Source organism: Hemicordylus capensis, chromosome 13, assembly GCF_027244095.1.
Source record: "Hemicordylus capensis ecotype Gifberg chromosome 13, rHemCap1.1.pri, whole genome shotgun sequence".
Lineage (NCBI taxonomy): Eukaryota > Metazoa > Chordata > Lepidosauria > Squamata > Cordylidae > Hemicordylus > Hemicordylus capensis.
This window is the reverse complement of record NC_069669.1, coordinates 17,058,806-17,074,619: the sequence shown is the minus strand read 5'-3', so window position 1 is coordinate 17,074,619 and position 15,814 is coordinate 17,058,806. Positions and strand designations below refer to the sequence as shown.

Here is a 15,814-nt window from a genome sequence, read left to right as displayed (position 1 = left end):
ACAAAATGGCAGTGGGAAGGAGAAAACAGGGCTGTGGTGGGAGAAAACGGTGGTGGGCAAGGGAAGAAAACACCGGGGAGGGGGGGAGAAATAGAGGCACAGATGCACTGCACCTGGCCCAGTTAGTTATTATTATTATTATTAGTTCAGTTCCAAATATAGTGTTGATAAGACTTCTAGAATTATGACCAATGGGGAAGTAGATGTTATGCCACAGATCCTGGAATGCTCTCTCTCATGGACAAAGGTCTGTAAACATGTACAAGCACCAGTATACAAAATAAAGGATGACTTGTCTGTTTTATATCATATAGTTTATCAGTTTTGTTCAGGTGTACCAAGTTTTTCCGTGGTTCTTGACTGCTGCTGGAACTCCAAAAAGTCACATTACAAAAGAGCACCTGGTTCAGGGCATCCATCTTCCCCAAAGCTGCTTCCAAGTGACTTGAGCACTGTCAGTCAGACAAATTCTTGGATCTCAAGGGCACTTAGGGGCAGTGAAATCTAAGAGGTACACAGCTGCACTGAAACGTGGCAAGTACTCACCAGATAAATCTTCTGACATTTTAACTCAAGCATAGGAAGAGGGCTTCAATCTTCTACTAAAATGCTTTTCAGGTGACCCAGTGACAAACAACATCAGCCATTAATATGGTCTTGCTCCTTGCTTCAGATCCTATATGATAGGATTCCTTGGAATAATACTCGAATTCCTGGGTCAAACATGAAATTCATTGGCCAGTCTTGATCTGGGCATCTCTCCCATCACTGGCTCTGAGGAAAATATGACTAGCACACAACCTTTCCAGAGTTAGCCAGTTTGGTCAAATCCAGATGTTCAACTGAAAGCTTGAGGAGAGGAGAGCTGGTCTTGTGGTAGCAAGCCTGACTTGTCCCCTTAGCTAAGCAGGATCCACCCTGGTTGCATATGAATGGGAGACTAGAAGTGTGAGCACTGTCAGATATTCCCCTCAGGAGATGGAGCCGCTCTGGGAAGAGCATCTAGGTTCCAAGTTCCCTCTCTGGCATCTCCAAGTTAGGGCTGAGAGAGATTCCTGCCTGCAACCTTGGAGAAGCCGCTGCCAGTCTGTGAAGACAAGAGCTAGATGGACTAAGGGTCTGACTCAGTGTATGGCAGCTTCCTATGTTAAAGCTTATTCACTTGGTATTCTGGAGGAGATTGCCTCTCAGTGGGAGAATCTCATGGGAGATCATGGGAGAATCAACACAAGATGGAAATGAGCAGACTATCAGGCTATGACTGCAAACAGCAAGTAAAAAGAACGGTTGTGTGAATCCATCTTTGGACAAAGCAAACGATCCCATAATAGCAAATGCCTCTGCTCAATGGGCTGAGCACTTATTTGTAGGGAAATGTAAGGTACGAAAAACAGAAATAAAAGGTATCCAACACAATCCTTTTATTGATGTCTGCGGTTAGCAGGTCTTGGGAATGTGCCAGCATGCGTCAAGAGCGCAAGACCGTGGCTTCACTTGCGTTTTTAAGCTCTCTCAGAAGATAGTGAACTGCAGTCCCCAAATAGACCGAAGCAGTTGCAATGCTGAAGTCCCATCGCCAGCGTGCGGAAATGTCGTGTGAGCTGGCCCTGAGCAGTCAAAGCCAGACTCGGCTGTCAAAAGCAGCCCCATCAAACCAGAACAAGCAGAAGAAGCCCCAGAGCCCGAAGTGTGGAGCCAGGTGGGAGGAACTTCGGGATATAGGACAGGTGGCAAAGACTGTCTTACTTTAAACGGCACAAACTGGGCCAAGCGACTGCCCAGTCGAATCGGAGACAAGCAGGTTTGATCCGATTTGGGTTTCAGCCAGCAGAAGCCACCGGGTGCTCTGCTATTAGCACCTTCTCCAGAAGCTGCAGCCTAACTGAAACTAATGACCAGAAGAGTTTCAGATATAATTTTCTGTGGATCTGGAGTAAATTCTGTATGAGAGAGCAGTACATCCAATCACAAACTGTCCGTCTGCATCCAGGCCCTCATAAATCAGAGTTTACCGAGGGAGAGAAGAAGATACTGAAATTTACAATGAGAGCAATGGGCAATTTACCAAAGCCGACTTGCTCCCTCCTAATGCCCTCTGTGCTTTCCTCTCATTCCGTGCACCAGAATTAAAAACCAAGTCACAGCAAATGACATCCGTGCCAGAAGTGATGAAGTGGGGGCCTCCCAAGCACTCTTAGATTCCTAAGCAGCATTGCAGAAGCCACTGAGCCATTCAAGGGGAATGAAGGATTGTCCCACCTCCCATCTCTCAGTCTTAAATGCAATGTTCACCACAACAGGGGGACTTTTTCTTCCGTATGGACCTTGCTTGACACGTCTTTACACCTGTATTTCGTCATAAATAAAAGGGATCTTTTGCTCCCCCACTCTCCAAAATGGCTTGACTCAAGTACAGAACAACCTCTCACCTTCCCAAGCCAACTTGTAGAGCCAGCGTGGTGTAGTGGTTAGAGTGCTGGACTAGGACCGGGGAGACCCAAGTTCAAATCCCCATTCAGTCATGAGACTAGCTGGGTGACTCTGGGCCAGTCACTTCTCTCTCAGCCTAGCCTACTTCACAGGGTTGCTGTGAAAGAGAAACTCAAGTATGTAGTACACCGCTCTGGGCCCCTTGGGGGAAGAGTGGGATATAAATGTAATAATAATAATAATAATTACTTCCAAGCTGTCTTATTGATTAAACGTACCTAGATACAATGCTTTCCATGTAGCATAACCAAGTGGCTTATACTCAGTCATAAGACAATAAAGTAGTCTAAAAGGCAAACTAATATTAATATAACTACTGCAATGATCTAGTAAGTAATATAGTAAAATATACTAGAGCGCCTTCTTTGTCATGAACCCTATCGTCTAGTAAGATCATCTGGGGAGGTCCGGTTGTGATTGCCAGTGACAATCACATTGGCAGTTGGGACTGGACCTTCTCTGTGGCTGCCCTGGGGACTTGGAATACACTCCCTCTTGAAACAAGAGCATCTCTTTCTCTGTTTGCTTTTAGGAAGACCCTCAAGACACGCCTGTTTTCTCGGGCTTTTAACTGAAATTAAATTTAAACAATTTAATTTGTTTTTATCTTAAGAAATTGTTTTTATTCATCTTGTGAATTTTAACTTTTTAAAACGCTGTTTTATATTTGTTGTGTTTTAACTCTGTACACCGCATAGAGATGCGTGTATCAGGTGGTATAAAAATATGATAGACAAACAAACAAAATAAAATAAAATAAAAAACAGCAGTTGTACAGGAAGCAATCGGTGCAAGTTCAGGTTTCCATTGGAAAGGCCCTCGGGGGAAACAGTGGTGGTCTTAGAAAACTTTCTACACAGAGCAAATGAGGGAGCCTGCCTACCCCCTGGGCAGGAAGTTCCACAGGTAGAAGTCTCTGGTGTCCACTAAAATAATTCTTGTTAGGAGCAGATCAGAGAGCAGAGCCTCTGAAGTTGACCTCATGGGCTGGGCAGGTTTATGTCCCCATCCTAGGACATAGATTAGGGACACCTCTTAGAATATACCAACTGGTGATGATGCACCATGGTTTCAGTAAATGCGGTGCAGTGATCACTCAGACACAGGAGACTTTAAGCGATTTCACTTCAGATTCATGCCTCTACGTGAGGCAGATGAAAGTCACATACAACTAGACACATAATGGAAGTTCATACAACCACAAACTGGACAGAAGGCAAGTCCTTTCCAGTTTGGGGAATTGCGGGCGCTTCCATTCTGCAATCCGGTGTTAAGTATAATCAAGGTAGGAGGTGGTGAACTTGATCATCGGTCGAGCCTCAGCTGGGTAGGATGATTTTTCCACTTACCTTGTTCAGAAGGCTGGGGGCGGAATCTGGGTAGGACACGGTTGTCCTACCCAGCTGGGGCTTAACAGATGATCAAGCTTCCCACTCCTACTTTGTTTTTCTCTAACACAGGATCTCAACTGGAAGCAGCCACAGTTCCTGAAACTGGGTAGGACTCACCTCCTACCCAGTTTATGGTTGTGCAAACAGCCTTATAGTAGTTAGTACGTGCCCTTCATGGATCATCATATTTGGGGTGGAAGCGATTCCCAGGCAAGATTGGCTGGTGAATCTGGAGACTGCCTACCAGATTCACCAGCTCTACCCTAGAGCTTGGATGAGTGGTTTATGCCATCTAGAGCTTTCTGTCCTGTAAAACTGCAGGGTGGTGCATTTTGCTCCTGCTATGGTGGCACTCTGTGGCCTGTGCTCTGTGGATGGAGTCCATGGGACCCAAGAAGGGGCTCCAAAGAATCTTCTAGGTTCCTCTTGTCCTAAGATGCCATGCCAGTTTGACATGAGTCAGCTGGACACATTTGGCTGTCTATTACATCTGCTGTCACTTATGCACAGAGATTCAATTATGTGATGTGCATGAGAGACATCCAGAAGATGTAAGAAAACTTTGCAGTGTTCTCTGTCCAATATCACACATGCCTTTGCCTGAAGAACTGGCAGGAATACTTATTTACTGAATGTGTGATTTACAACCCAGAAGTCACAAATGCTGGGTGGATAAAAGAGCAGGGAAGAAAGAAATGAGGGAGGCTCTGCCACCGACAGCTAAAGAAAATCAGTTTGCCCCATCATATACAATACATGAAAACTAACTCAGGTTATGGTCGGTCAGCAGGAAGACTAATTGCGGCTAGCTCTTTCCCATCTGGGTTTGGATGGTCAAGATTACAATCAAGTAAACATACTTGCTGACCACAATGCCTTTGCCATAAATCCAGCCTCCGCTTTCAGCCTCTGAGAGTCGCAGAAAGCCCCAGACCCAAAAACAAAGTGAGGGGAACCATGCAATCTGATAAGCTCAAAGACCTAGCAGGAAGCGGATTTCTCCTGCAGACAGTGTTCTAGCGGCCATGATTGTGCGCTGGGCATAATGAAAAATTAATAAGGGCATCTTAGAGGTCCAAATTGGACCTCTACGGTGCCCTTATTAATTTGTCGGCTTCCAAAAAGCTGCACAGGCGTGCTCTCATTGAGAACCTCTCAATAAAAGCTGCGCATACTGACCCCTGCAGGGCCATGTGTCCTGCTCACAAGCCCCCTTTCCTGGTATCATCCCCCGCCCTCCACAATTTTGCAACAGCTTTTTGCTCATACTCGCCTGTAATGATGCCATTTTTCTCGACAGGTTCTTGCCAGCTGACCTTGAGCGATGTGTCCAGAATCTCCATGAAACTCAGGTGTCCCACAGCTCCTGGCTCTGGCAATCAGAAAGGGAAATCTGTTAGCAGGAGAGGCCCCATTTGCTTTGGATCGGATTCAGGTGGCAGCGGGCGGACTGAAGAAATAAAACATCCAGCCAGGGCTAGCAGAGAGCTGCAAGAACCATCAAGGCATCAAGGAGGGTTTTCAGTTCTCACCCATATGAATTATTTTACCCCAGCCTCATCCCGGCTATTCGCAGAACGGAAGACGGTGGCAGGTAGAGATTTACTTACACTTGTACGGTGTCTCCTCTCCTGATCTAATCTAATTAGAACACACAGGCTGGCAGGCTGAAGCCTGACTTTGCGATTGTCCTTTAACAGGAATTTTTTTTTAAAAAAGAGTAGCTTTTTCTCTACATCTTTGCAGATGCTGAACCATCAGGCCCGGTGTGTCTGCAGTGGCAGTGCATTCATCTGGGCAGGCATTTTGCAAGGGTAAGTCAAGGTCAGGGTTTTCCACCCCGCCCTTGAACAAACCCAACCAGCTCTTTCAATCTCATGGCAAGGTAACGCTCTCCAGCAAATGCTCACAAGTGGGTGGAGCTTCTGACGGATTTTTCTCCTCTTTTCATAGTTTACGCTCAACAGCTCTTTAAAACCACATTCCCTGGTGGGTCATGAGAGAGTGTAAAATAGAATGATTGTCAAAAATGTGCCGTCTCCGTTCCATCCTGATCTGTAAGGGAGGCATCCAGACTGATTTGTGAGACGGCTCACTCGCCTCTCGCCAACAGATAAATTGAGAAGAGGGAGCTTTTTGCTCACTTGATATTCACTACGCTGCTGTTACCGGGAGCCCTGCCGGACTGGGTTGCCCTCCTGCTCTGCTGACTCCAGTTGGCAATTCATATTCGGTTTCCTCTTCACTCCTGTCCAGTCTCTGATTCCCCGCCAGCTATGAAGAGGAAAGACTGCCAATAGGCTAGGCACTAGCCAATTTGCAATGCTGCCGCTGAATGCAGGCTTAGAAATGGTTGAAGCTGTATCCTCCTACATCCAGGAATCCAACCATTATACAAAGAGCGCTCCCAGGCAGACCCCTGACTGTCTGGGAGACCCCAGGATTCTCCAACAAGAGGGCCGGAGTGCTCAAATGTTGTACTCCTCAACAGTCCCAACCTAAGCCAACTGGGGTAAGGCTGGAGAGGAGAGCTGGTCTTGTGGTAGCAAGCATGACTTGTCCCCATAGCTAAGCAGGGTCTGCCCTGGTTGCATCTGAATGGGAGACCTGATGTGTGAGCACTGCAAGATATTCCCCCCAGGGGATGAATCCGCTCTGGGAAGAGCAGAAGGTTCCAAGTTCCCTCCCTGGCAGCATCTCCAAGATAGGGCTGAGAGAGACTCCTGCCTGCAACCTTGGAGAAGCCGCTGCCAGTCTGTGAAGACAATACTGAGCTAGATAGACCAATGGTCTGACTCAGTATATGGCAGTTTCCTATGTTCCTTTGGGCATGCCGTTTGATGATCTCAGCTGGTGACTGAAATACCCCAGCATGATATTCCCATAGAATATCAGGACAGAAGCCGATAGTGGGTAAAAGTAAAGTGTGTAAAGTGTGCCATCAAGTCAATTTTGACTCCTGGCACCCACAGAGCTCTGTGGTTGTCTTTGGTAGAATCCAGGAGGAGTTTACCATTGCCTCCTCCTGTGCAGTAGGAGATGATGCCTTTCAGCATCTTCCTATCTCACTGCTGCCTGATATAGTACCAGCGGGGATTCGAACCGGCAACCTTCTGCTTCTTAGTCAAGCATTTCCTCACTAGCTCTGGCAAAAGGTGGGAAATGCAGAGAGAACAACCACACACACAACTTCTCTACCCTACAGGCCAGGGAGGTTCCGGTGCTATTCACTGACCTTTACAAAAGCTTACAGGTCATGCTTTCTAGAAGACTCTGTCCTAGCCAGGGCTTTGTTGGCTGCAGTTACTAAGGACTAGACTTGCCTCGTTCCCTCTCTGTCATTACCTTGCCAAATCCTAAATTCAACAGGAGCCAGGGCTGACTCAAAAATTATTATTGGATAAGGGTGCCAGCGAATGGAAGGGTAATTATTGTCTCTCAAATTCCAGAAAGGTTGTGTGAATGCCTATAAAACACCAGAGGTGTTCTCTTCTCATTCATTATGCTTCATATCATGTTGATCTGTCACTGACAAATGAGGGCAGTTTTTTGTTTGTTTGTGTTTCTGTTGCAGGATTACCTGCTATCACTCGAAAACAAGACAGACAGACACAGATGCTTCTGGCAAGATTACAAAAATCTGAGCTTCACTATTTGTGTTTTGCCCAGAGAACTCTCAGGCAAAACAACAAAGGTGCCCAATGGAGAGTGAGTTGGTGGCTGGGCACCCTGTCCCTGCTGGGTGGAATCCGCTCTTCTCTCCAGCAGCAAACTGAGCCCTGATTACTCAGCAGAGATAAGCAACACATCCCTTTCCCTGTGGTGTGGACTATCAGCCCCAAGACCCTTTCCACCCAAAGCTACAGCTCTTGTTTGGGGCAGAAAGAAGTGAAGCGGGTAGCAGGAGGGGCTAACAACACACTACTCACAAATGTGCGCGGAGAGTTTTGGGTTTTAGAAAAAGGCAGAAGTTCTCGACTTTTGAGTCCCCAGATATTTTTGGACTACACGCCTCCCCTCCCACCACAAGAGACTGGGTTGGGGCCACTGTTCAAGTGGCAGAGCATCTGCTATGCATGCAGAAGGTCCCAGGTTTACTCCCTGGCAGCATCTCCAGGGAGTTATCCGCACATGGCTTCATGCTGCGGAGTAAATTTGGAGCGAAACCACTTCAAATCACACTCGCAGCACTGAGGGAAGCAGCCCCTCCCCTCTGCTCTCGGGTTTTATTTTGGTGCAAGTTCACATGGCATGCCTCCATGTTTTCCTTCTAGCCAAGGGGGGCGGAGAGAGATTTCTAAAGAGCTACATCTGCATTTCTGAAGAGAGCATCCCTCTTATCACGCTAATGATTCTACCTCAGAGCCTCTCCCTATTTGCTCAGGCCTTTTCAGAAAAAGTTGCTTAAAACCAGCATTTAAAAAACCTGGACATACCTTGAGATAAGCATGAATTTGCAAGACCAAGCCCGATTTGTGTCTGGACTGGGTCCAAGGATCTCGAAGGGACTTCGGGGTGAGTTTGGCTGGTGTGTGAATGCACACACGCTCTTCCGGAGGAGATTCGGGGTAGAAGCCCCGTCTGTAAAGCCTCCAGGTAGGGCTGGGAGAGACGTTTGCCTGAAACTTTGGAGAAGCTGCTGCCAGTCAGTGTAGACAGTACTGAGCTAGATGGGCTAAGGGTCTGGCTCTGGGTAAGGCACATACTCCTAGAGGAGTACAGAGCAAAAACATTCTTGCCCAACCAGCAGCTCTTAAGTTAGAAGATATGAGGGAGAGAGATAACAACAGGAAATGCTGGGGATTGAACCTGGGACCTTCTACACGCAAAGCAGGCGCTTTATCTCCGAGCTATGGCCTTTTTCTCTGTGGCAAAGCTGACTGTGAAAGGATCTACACACACCAATCTCTTGCACAGCTGGCATTAAGAACAGCAGAGAACAACTGGCCTGGAGCCACATGAGAGACCTGCACTTAGCAAAGACGAGATCAATTGTGCGGGTTTAATGTGTATCAATGGAATTCCCGAAGCCTTAAAAATCAGATTATATGTGAAGCAAATAACCTAAGCAAGACTTCTGCTTTGCCATTCTAGCTGTAAGTAAACACATTTAAAGTTAAGCAGCTTTGCAGAAATCCAGCGGTCAGGACTGGAAATGTACTAACACCCAGAGATTCTGAGGGTAGAGAATCTGCTCTTTGAACACGGAGGTCCCGCCAGTTTTCTTCTCCAACAAGTCTCTCCCATGGCCAATTTGTCAAGATTTGGAATCAGACACTGAAGCCGACTTTTAAGATTCTTCTTTGCAACACAATTGACTAACAGATGGTTATTCTGGAAGCATGGAGACAGGAAATAACCACATCAAGAGGCTGCCCCTATCTCCTGCATTGTGTGGGTTTCTCTCTCCAGCAGCAGGGGTGAGATTCCAAATGGGGTGTGGGGGACTGAAGTGTAGAGCGCTTGTGGTGCACACCAAAGAAAATGTTGCTTCTCCCTGCAGGCGTTGATAAATTAGGCCAGGGAAAATGACAAAAAAAACCCACCACCCCTAACGTATTGTTTTACAAATTGAACATACTACGCACTTTTTTCTTGTTTGTTTTTAAAGAAGAATATAGAACTGCTGAGAAATGGAAACTCAGAACTCAGCCCTGAATTAGATGTTAATTTAGAATAGAATGGTGCAGTAAATTTGCATAGTTTTGCCAATCTGATTTAATTTTGAGTCTGGTGCCAAGGATTTCAGTCCAAGTTGTCTTCAACAGAAATCCACCCGCAAATGCATGCACATTAGTTGGGTCTCCAAACTATCACTTTTATTACGTACATTTCCAGGGGGCACAGGAGGCCTGCCCTCCCATTTTTTGAGAACGAGTTTGTGCTGCACACAGTACTCCAAGCCCCTGAACCAATCTTTTCTGTGTTGATATTTCTTCCTCCCAGATTTCATGGCAGCATATTCCATGCATCATATTTCGACCTGCCAAAATTTCGGATCCCCTAGCTTTAAAAAAACAACAACCCCCAAACAAATAAAAGAAGATATAAACCTTGAACAGTTGGCTGAATGTTCCCCACCCAGGACTTTTCTGTTGGCAGACAACAAGGCAATGGAGTGGCTGTGTCACAGACGTAGCAAAACATGGAAAGGCGTTTGAAACGTGCAGGCGATACATCTGGTGGGTTCAGTTCTCTACGCTGGCGTTCTTCATTGCGAGACCCAGGACTCAGGGTTCCTTAGGCCTGTGTGAAGCTTTGGCCAAAACCACCAGAGCCCAGGCACTGCATGGAGGTGACCATCCCCATAGTGGGGTGCTGTGCTTGGCCCAGAGCCAGTGGAGCTCCTTACAGGGAAACGGGGTCCTCTCAACCCCCCAACGTCATCTTGGAATGTTGGGGGCAGGAAGGACCTTTTTAGCACTTTCCCCACAGAGCTCTGGGGGAACGCTTGGGGCATCCTCCAGATCCCCTGTTTCTCGTAAAGGCCCCACCTAGTGATGGGACAGCACAGAGGCCAATGCCATGAGAAATGGCTCCCCCATGGAAGGTTTGTTGTCCAAGTGGCCTCTGCTTGAAACATAGTGAAGATCACAGCCAAAAGGGCTGCTATGGAGGATCAGTGGCAGCTGGAGAGGGGCAGCGCATTGTGCATGGAAACAGGAGAAGCACTGATACAGGCCTGAAAGCAAGGGGTATAAACACATGCTCAGAAGCACAGGGCAATCCTAGAAACAGAAGAACAGTTCTGCTGGATCAGGCTCGAGGCTGATCTAGCCAGGCATCCTGTGTCCTACAGAGGCCCACCAGATGCCTCTGGGGAGCCCACAGGCAGGGGATGAGAGAGCCCACAGGCAAGCCCCCTCTCCTCTGCAACTGGTGCTCAGAGGCATCCTGCCTCTGTGTCTGGAGGTAGCCTACAGCCATCAAGACTAGTAGCCATTGACAGACCGGAGCCTCCCTGAATCATGGCGCCCCAGGGCATGTTTATCACAAGTATTCAGACATGAATCTCCCCTCATGGTGGCTCACTGTGGTGCTGGTGAGAAAAAAACCAACTCCCCTTTCCTGTAACATTTGAAGGGGCTTTGACTGATCTATTACTGGCCCTCTAACTGGCCCTATCCACCTCCAGCACTGTACCTCCAGTGACTGTTGCTGGTTGATTGAACAGTTGATTCGTTAGCATCCGTGTAATTGATTCTAAACAATGGCAATAGTAAAACCACTTATTATGGCTAAGTTATACAAAGAAAAACATTCCCCCCCGCCAAGAGTGGCATAGAAATTATGTATAACGGTAGCCTTGAATACTCTTTGGATCTAGGTCAGCTTCCTTGGAAAAAAACCAAACCTTCAACCTGCACTTAATGATTATTTGTAGTAGTTAATCGACTCAATGAGCAGTTCTGGCCTAATTAGCAAGCTTAATTGAGGGCACACCACGCTTGAAAATGTGTAGCAGGAGGCCAGGTGTCCCACAGGGGAGCTGATCACAGAGACACGGGCCGCTCTGTACTTACTATCTTCGTGAGTCTGGAGCAACTGTGGTGGACTCTGTGGCCCATCCCCTGGAGTGGTGAAGCAGAGAACGGACGTGTAGTACGTAGTGAATTTCTCCAAGTTGGTGATGTAGCCGCTGTGAACGCCATGGAAATCTGGCGTAATCGTGACCGTCGTCACAGCTTCTGGAGTGTCGAGCGGCCACGCCAAGAGCTAGAAGGAAGGAAGTCAATTCAAAGGAGACAAAAATCGCATTAGATATGGCTCCCATTCGCAATCCAATACACTTGACTGCCAGGACCTTATTAGCTCCATTGCAAAAGAACAAACATTGCTGTTAACACAATTGTTGCCACGAGTGCTGTATAGACTGGCTTAACCTTGTTACTGCGTGCGCTCGCGGAAAGGGCTTGCATATTACATCTGGCTGCAGACAGAGGACGTTTAAAGCGTGTCTTGGAAAATGTGTTTTTTAAATCAGTGGCAAACACGGAGCGCTTTAAGCTAGATTTAAGGGTTTACATAACTGTGACAAAGCACCCCTCCTGCTTAGAGAGGAGTGAATAATCACAGGAGCAAGCTCGGGAAAATCAGGCCCGAGAAGAGGAAAAAATTCGGTTCTGGAGACTGGAGGGGCTGGGGACATGGGGCAGAACATTGCCTAAAGTATCCTGGGTGCAAGAGAAGATCCATGAAGCTGCCCTACACTTGGTGTCAGCCTAGCCCAGGGCTGTCTGTTCTCGCTGGCAGCAGCTCTCTAAACACAGGCAGAGGCCAGAAATTCACAGGAGAAGCAAGAAGAGCCACTTAGGCTGCTGAGAGGCCCACCAGAACCTCCTACTCTGGATTACCATTTGCAGCATGGAGCCAACGTGCTGCAGAACAGCCCTGCACAATGCTGCTAATTGTTGCTCACTGAAACTAGCAGCAAGGAGACGGAGCCCCAAATCCTGGACTGCTTGACACACGTGTGCACAGGTTTTGGTGCCTACTGGCACATAGAAGCATATCCCACCCACCCCCACCACTCTGGGGAGTTTTGCACATAGCTAGACCAGTGTCAGATTTTTTTTGCAGAAAAGCAAAGGGAATGGGACGTCTGGGGTTCATTGCATTCAGAAAAATGGCTCCAAAGTGTGTCTTCTGCTGAGCCACAGAAAGCGATCGCAGGCCTTCAGCCAAAGATCTGGCTGGGAAGGAACAATCATCATCTATATATTTAATTCTCTTGGGACATGCGTGGCCAGGAATTGGCGGCGGAACCCTGGCGACACGCTGTGAGAGTTCCGAAGTGAGGACTGAGAAGGAGGGGGGAAGAAAGTGCTGGCGGTGGCCGGCTGGCAGAGGAGAGGGGAGAGAAAGGCGGCGGCAGGCAGCGGGCGGGGGGAGAGAAAGACAGCCGTGGGAGGGCGGAGAGAAAAGCCGTGGTGGCAGCAGGCGGACGGAAGGGAGAAAAAATGGCAGCGGTGGGGCCCTTCTTGGCTGCCCATGGGGCCCTTCTTGGCCACCCACCGTGGCTCTGTGTGGCTCTGTGTGTGGGGAGGAACGGGAGGGGAGGAGGGCTGGAGAGCACGGGGCCAGAGGGAAGGGGAAGAATGGAGAGATCGGGGCAGGAGGAAGAGGGAGGGGGAAACAGCCGGCCCCAAAGCGCCGCACAGATGCTCTGTGCGGGGTGGGTCAGCTAGTTATATTTGTTGTGCTTTCAAGGGCTCACGTCACATTTGTTGTCACCGCAATTCTCAGAACCACCTTGGAAGAGATGATCCTCTCTGTATTGCAGGTGAGGGGCCTAGGCTGTTGCGGCTGAGCCACAGGATGGGCAAGAGTTGAGAAGCAGAGCCAGAGAGGCCCAGGTTGAGCGGCCGGCCTTTCTGTGGAGGGAAACCCATGGCCAGCCAGACTGGAAGAGTCACTCCAGCAACTGTAAACCCTTTCTTGTCTAGGGAGATGTTCTGGTGGCTCACCACTTGGGGCAGCTGTGGACAGAATTGGGGGCTCCCAATTCTAGCCCCCACCCCTTCTGATGGAAATAAGGACTTGCCTAGTAAGGTCATGGCTGATCTGACATCTGACCTAAAGCTTCTTGGCTCATGTTCCTCACTACTCTTCCATACCATCTTGGTCAATATGAGAAAGGTGGTTGGTGTTCAGACTCAACTTACCATATGCCAGTTAACTATCCTACACCTCCAGTGACTGTTGCTGGTGTCTATCTTATGCTTCTTTTTCGACTGTGAGCCATCTTATTTATTTATTATTTCTCTGTGTAAACCACCCTGAGCCATTTTTGGAGGGCAGTATAGAGATTGAATTATTATTATTATTAATTATTATTTTACACAGTCAAACAGGTGTTATTGACTGGTTTGTTTTATCCAGACATCGAGTCCTTCCCAAGGACCTGGGATGCCAGAATTTTATTGTCAATGTTGTTGCTGTTGTTATATTATTAATAATAATAATAATAATAATAATAATAATAATAATAATAATTCTACAAGGTGATGGGGATGGAGAGAATTAAAAACTCACAGGACAGGATCACTGGCACATGGGTTTGGTACACACTAGAGCCCTATTTGGACATTATAGTATACCTGCATTCAGATGTCTAAACATGGTTTTGTGGGGACTACTGTATCTGTGTTCATTTTGAAAAATGAACCTAGATAACGGTCCCTTGAAATGCAGGATACAGATAGGACGTTTCTTGCTCTACTTGTGTTCAACATAACATATGCACAACTATACCTGTGCACAGATCTGTAGTTGTGTACTCTGTACACAGATTGCACATGTTGAACAGAATGTTTGGATAGGGGTTAAGTGCATCTCCATGTGGAAAAGCACAGATGCAATCTTTCATGATACCAGCCACAGTGTCTTGGATCACACAACCAGCATGACTTAAGCCTTAAGAGCAAGCTTACTGCACTCACACTTCAATTGTCTCAGCTCAAAGGAGAAAGAACCGACTTCTCAGCACCACAAGAGAAAGCAATTTCCCCCACTTGCTCATACAACTGTCAGTTCGTGCTCGAAAGACTTGCTGGAATTCAAGCAAGTTTCAAAGCAGAGAAACAATTTCATTAGCAAACAGAAAGAAGGGCTTGCTTCTCTTTTCAAAATTGTATCTAGGAAACACAATGGAAGTGTCCAAATGTCAACGGCTGCACTTTGATGCCTGCTTGCCTTCCAAGACCCAAGCACTGCAGATTCCCATAAAATGGAGCTGAGTGCTTTTGCCACAGAAACTATGCAGTGGGTGGAGCCCAGCTGGCAAGCTGAGAGACAAAGTGTTGACTAGTGGCAATTTAAAAATCATAACACAAATTATGTGGTGCAAGGAGACGTGATGGAAATGTTCTCCCCATACGGTCCACATTATAGAACAATCCCGATCCGGCCGGGGGGGCTATAAGAGAAACATGCCAAGCAGCTTTAGTCGAAAGGAACAAATGAAAGAAAAGCACAGCAAAGAAAAAGGTGGCAGTTAAAAGCAAAAATATCAACTCCCTATTGACAAGTATAAATCAATCTGTTAGTTACTCTTGACATTTCCTAAGGAAAATGCAGTTTAAACAAATTGTTATAGAATGAAGTGTCAGAAAACCGCCCCAACGAAAAGTTGGATTTGACTCTTGTTTTTAAAGGGGCCTCTTTCCATTCAGTCCCCATAACTGAAATGGCAGTGGTCACAATCCCCATGCTCGGACTCAGGTGTAATCACTTTGAGGCCAAGATCAGTCTTGGGGTGTAACCAAATACAAAACAGTGGCTTGGGAGGAGAGCCGGTGGCCTATTGCACCCCAGGAACCATATCCTGAGATGTCCTGCGTGCATATCAAAGTCCAAAGTCAAGTCAAGTCAAGTTTTATTTACGGTCCTAGACCAAACAATCCATGCATGCAAACAGCAGAACAATTTATAGAAAACTCTATCCAAATCGTCCAAATCGACATCCTAATTACTGGAGAGCATAAATTATCATGCTGACTCCCATGCTAATAAGCTGCACAAAGCTTTGACTTGGTCAAAGGCAAACAATTGACATTCATATTCTCCAGGGCGCTTTCTAGGCTAGACCCTACAACGGGGTCAGGACGAATCTCGGAAGTGTGCTTCCACACTTCCTGTGTCGTGACACCGCAGTCCCTACGCGGAGAGCAGGGTGCCGTTCACATTGCCAATGCCTTGCTGCGAATTTAATCGCTGCGATACAGAGCAAGGATGTTGCATATCCGGCGTAAAGAAGTTGCTGTTTTTTCCGTAAAAATGGAGCTCCAGTGGGGGGAAAGCAGTGGGAGGGGTAAGTGCGCCCTCCCTAGCCCTTAAGGAGTCATCCCTGCCGCCACCGGAACGTGGCTGAGCCGTTTCGGGCTCAAGCCTAGTCTACACCCGCTGGCCACAGCTATCCCAGGTTCCAGGCA

The 15,814-nt window shown here is 47.4% G+C and overlaps 1 protein-coding gene across 9 annotated transcripts in view; it reads right to left on the bottom strand.

Moving 5' to 3' along the window:
• SDK1 (sidekick cell adhesion molecule 1) overlaps positions 1-15,814 on the bottom strand; it is a 733,784-nt gene that overhangs the window by 201,543 nt on the left and 516,427 nt on the right. For all 9 annotated transcript variants that reach the window (XM_053276314.1, XM_053276315.1, XM_053276313.1 and 6 more), the window contains 2 exons: positions 11,405-11,597; positions 5,155-5,253 (listed from right to left, as the gene is read on the bottom strand). In XM_053276314.1, coding sequence (XP_053132289.1) covers positions 5,155-5,253; positions 11,405-11,597 — 292 coding nt within the window. The remainder of the gene's footprint in view (positions 1-5,154; positions 5,254-11,404; positions 11,598-15,814) is intronic.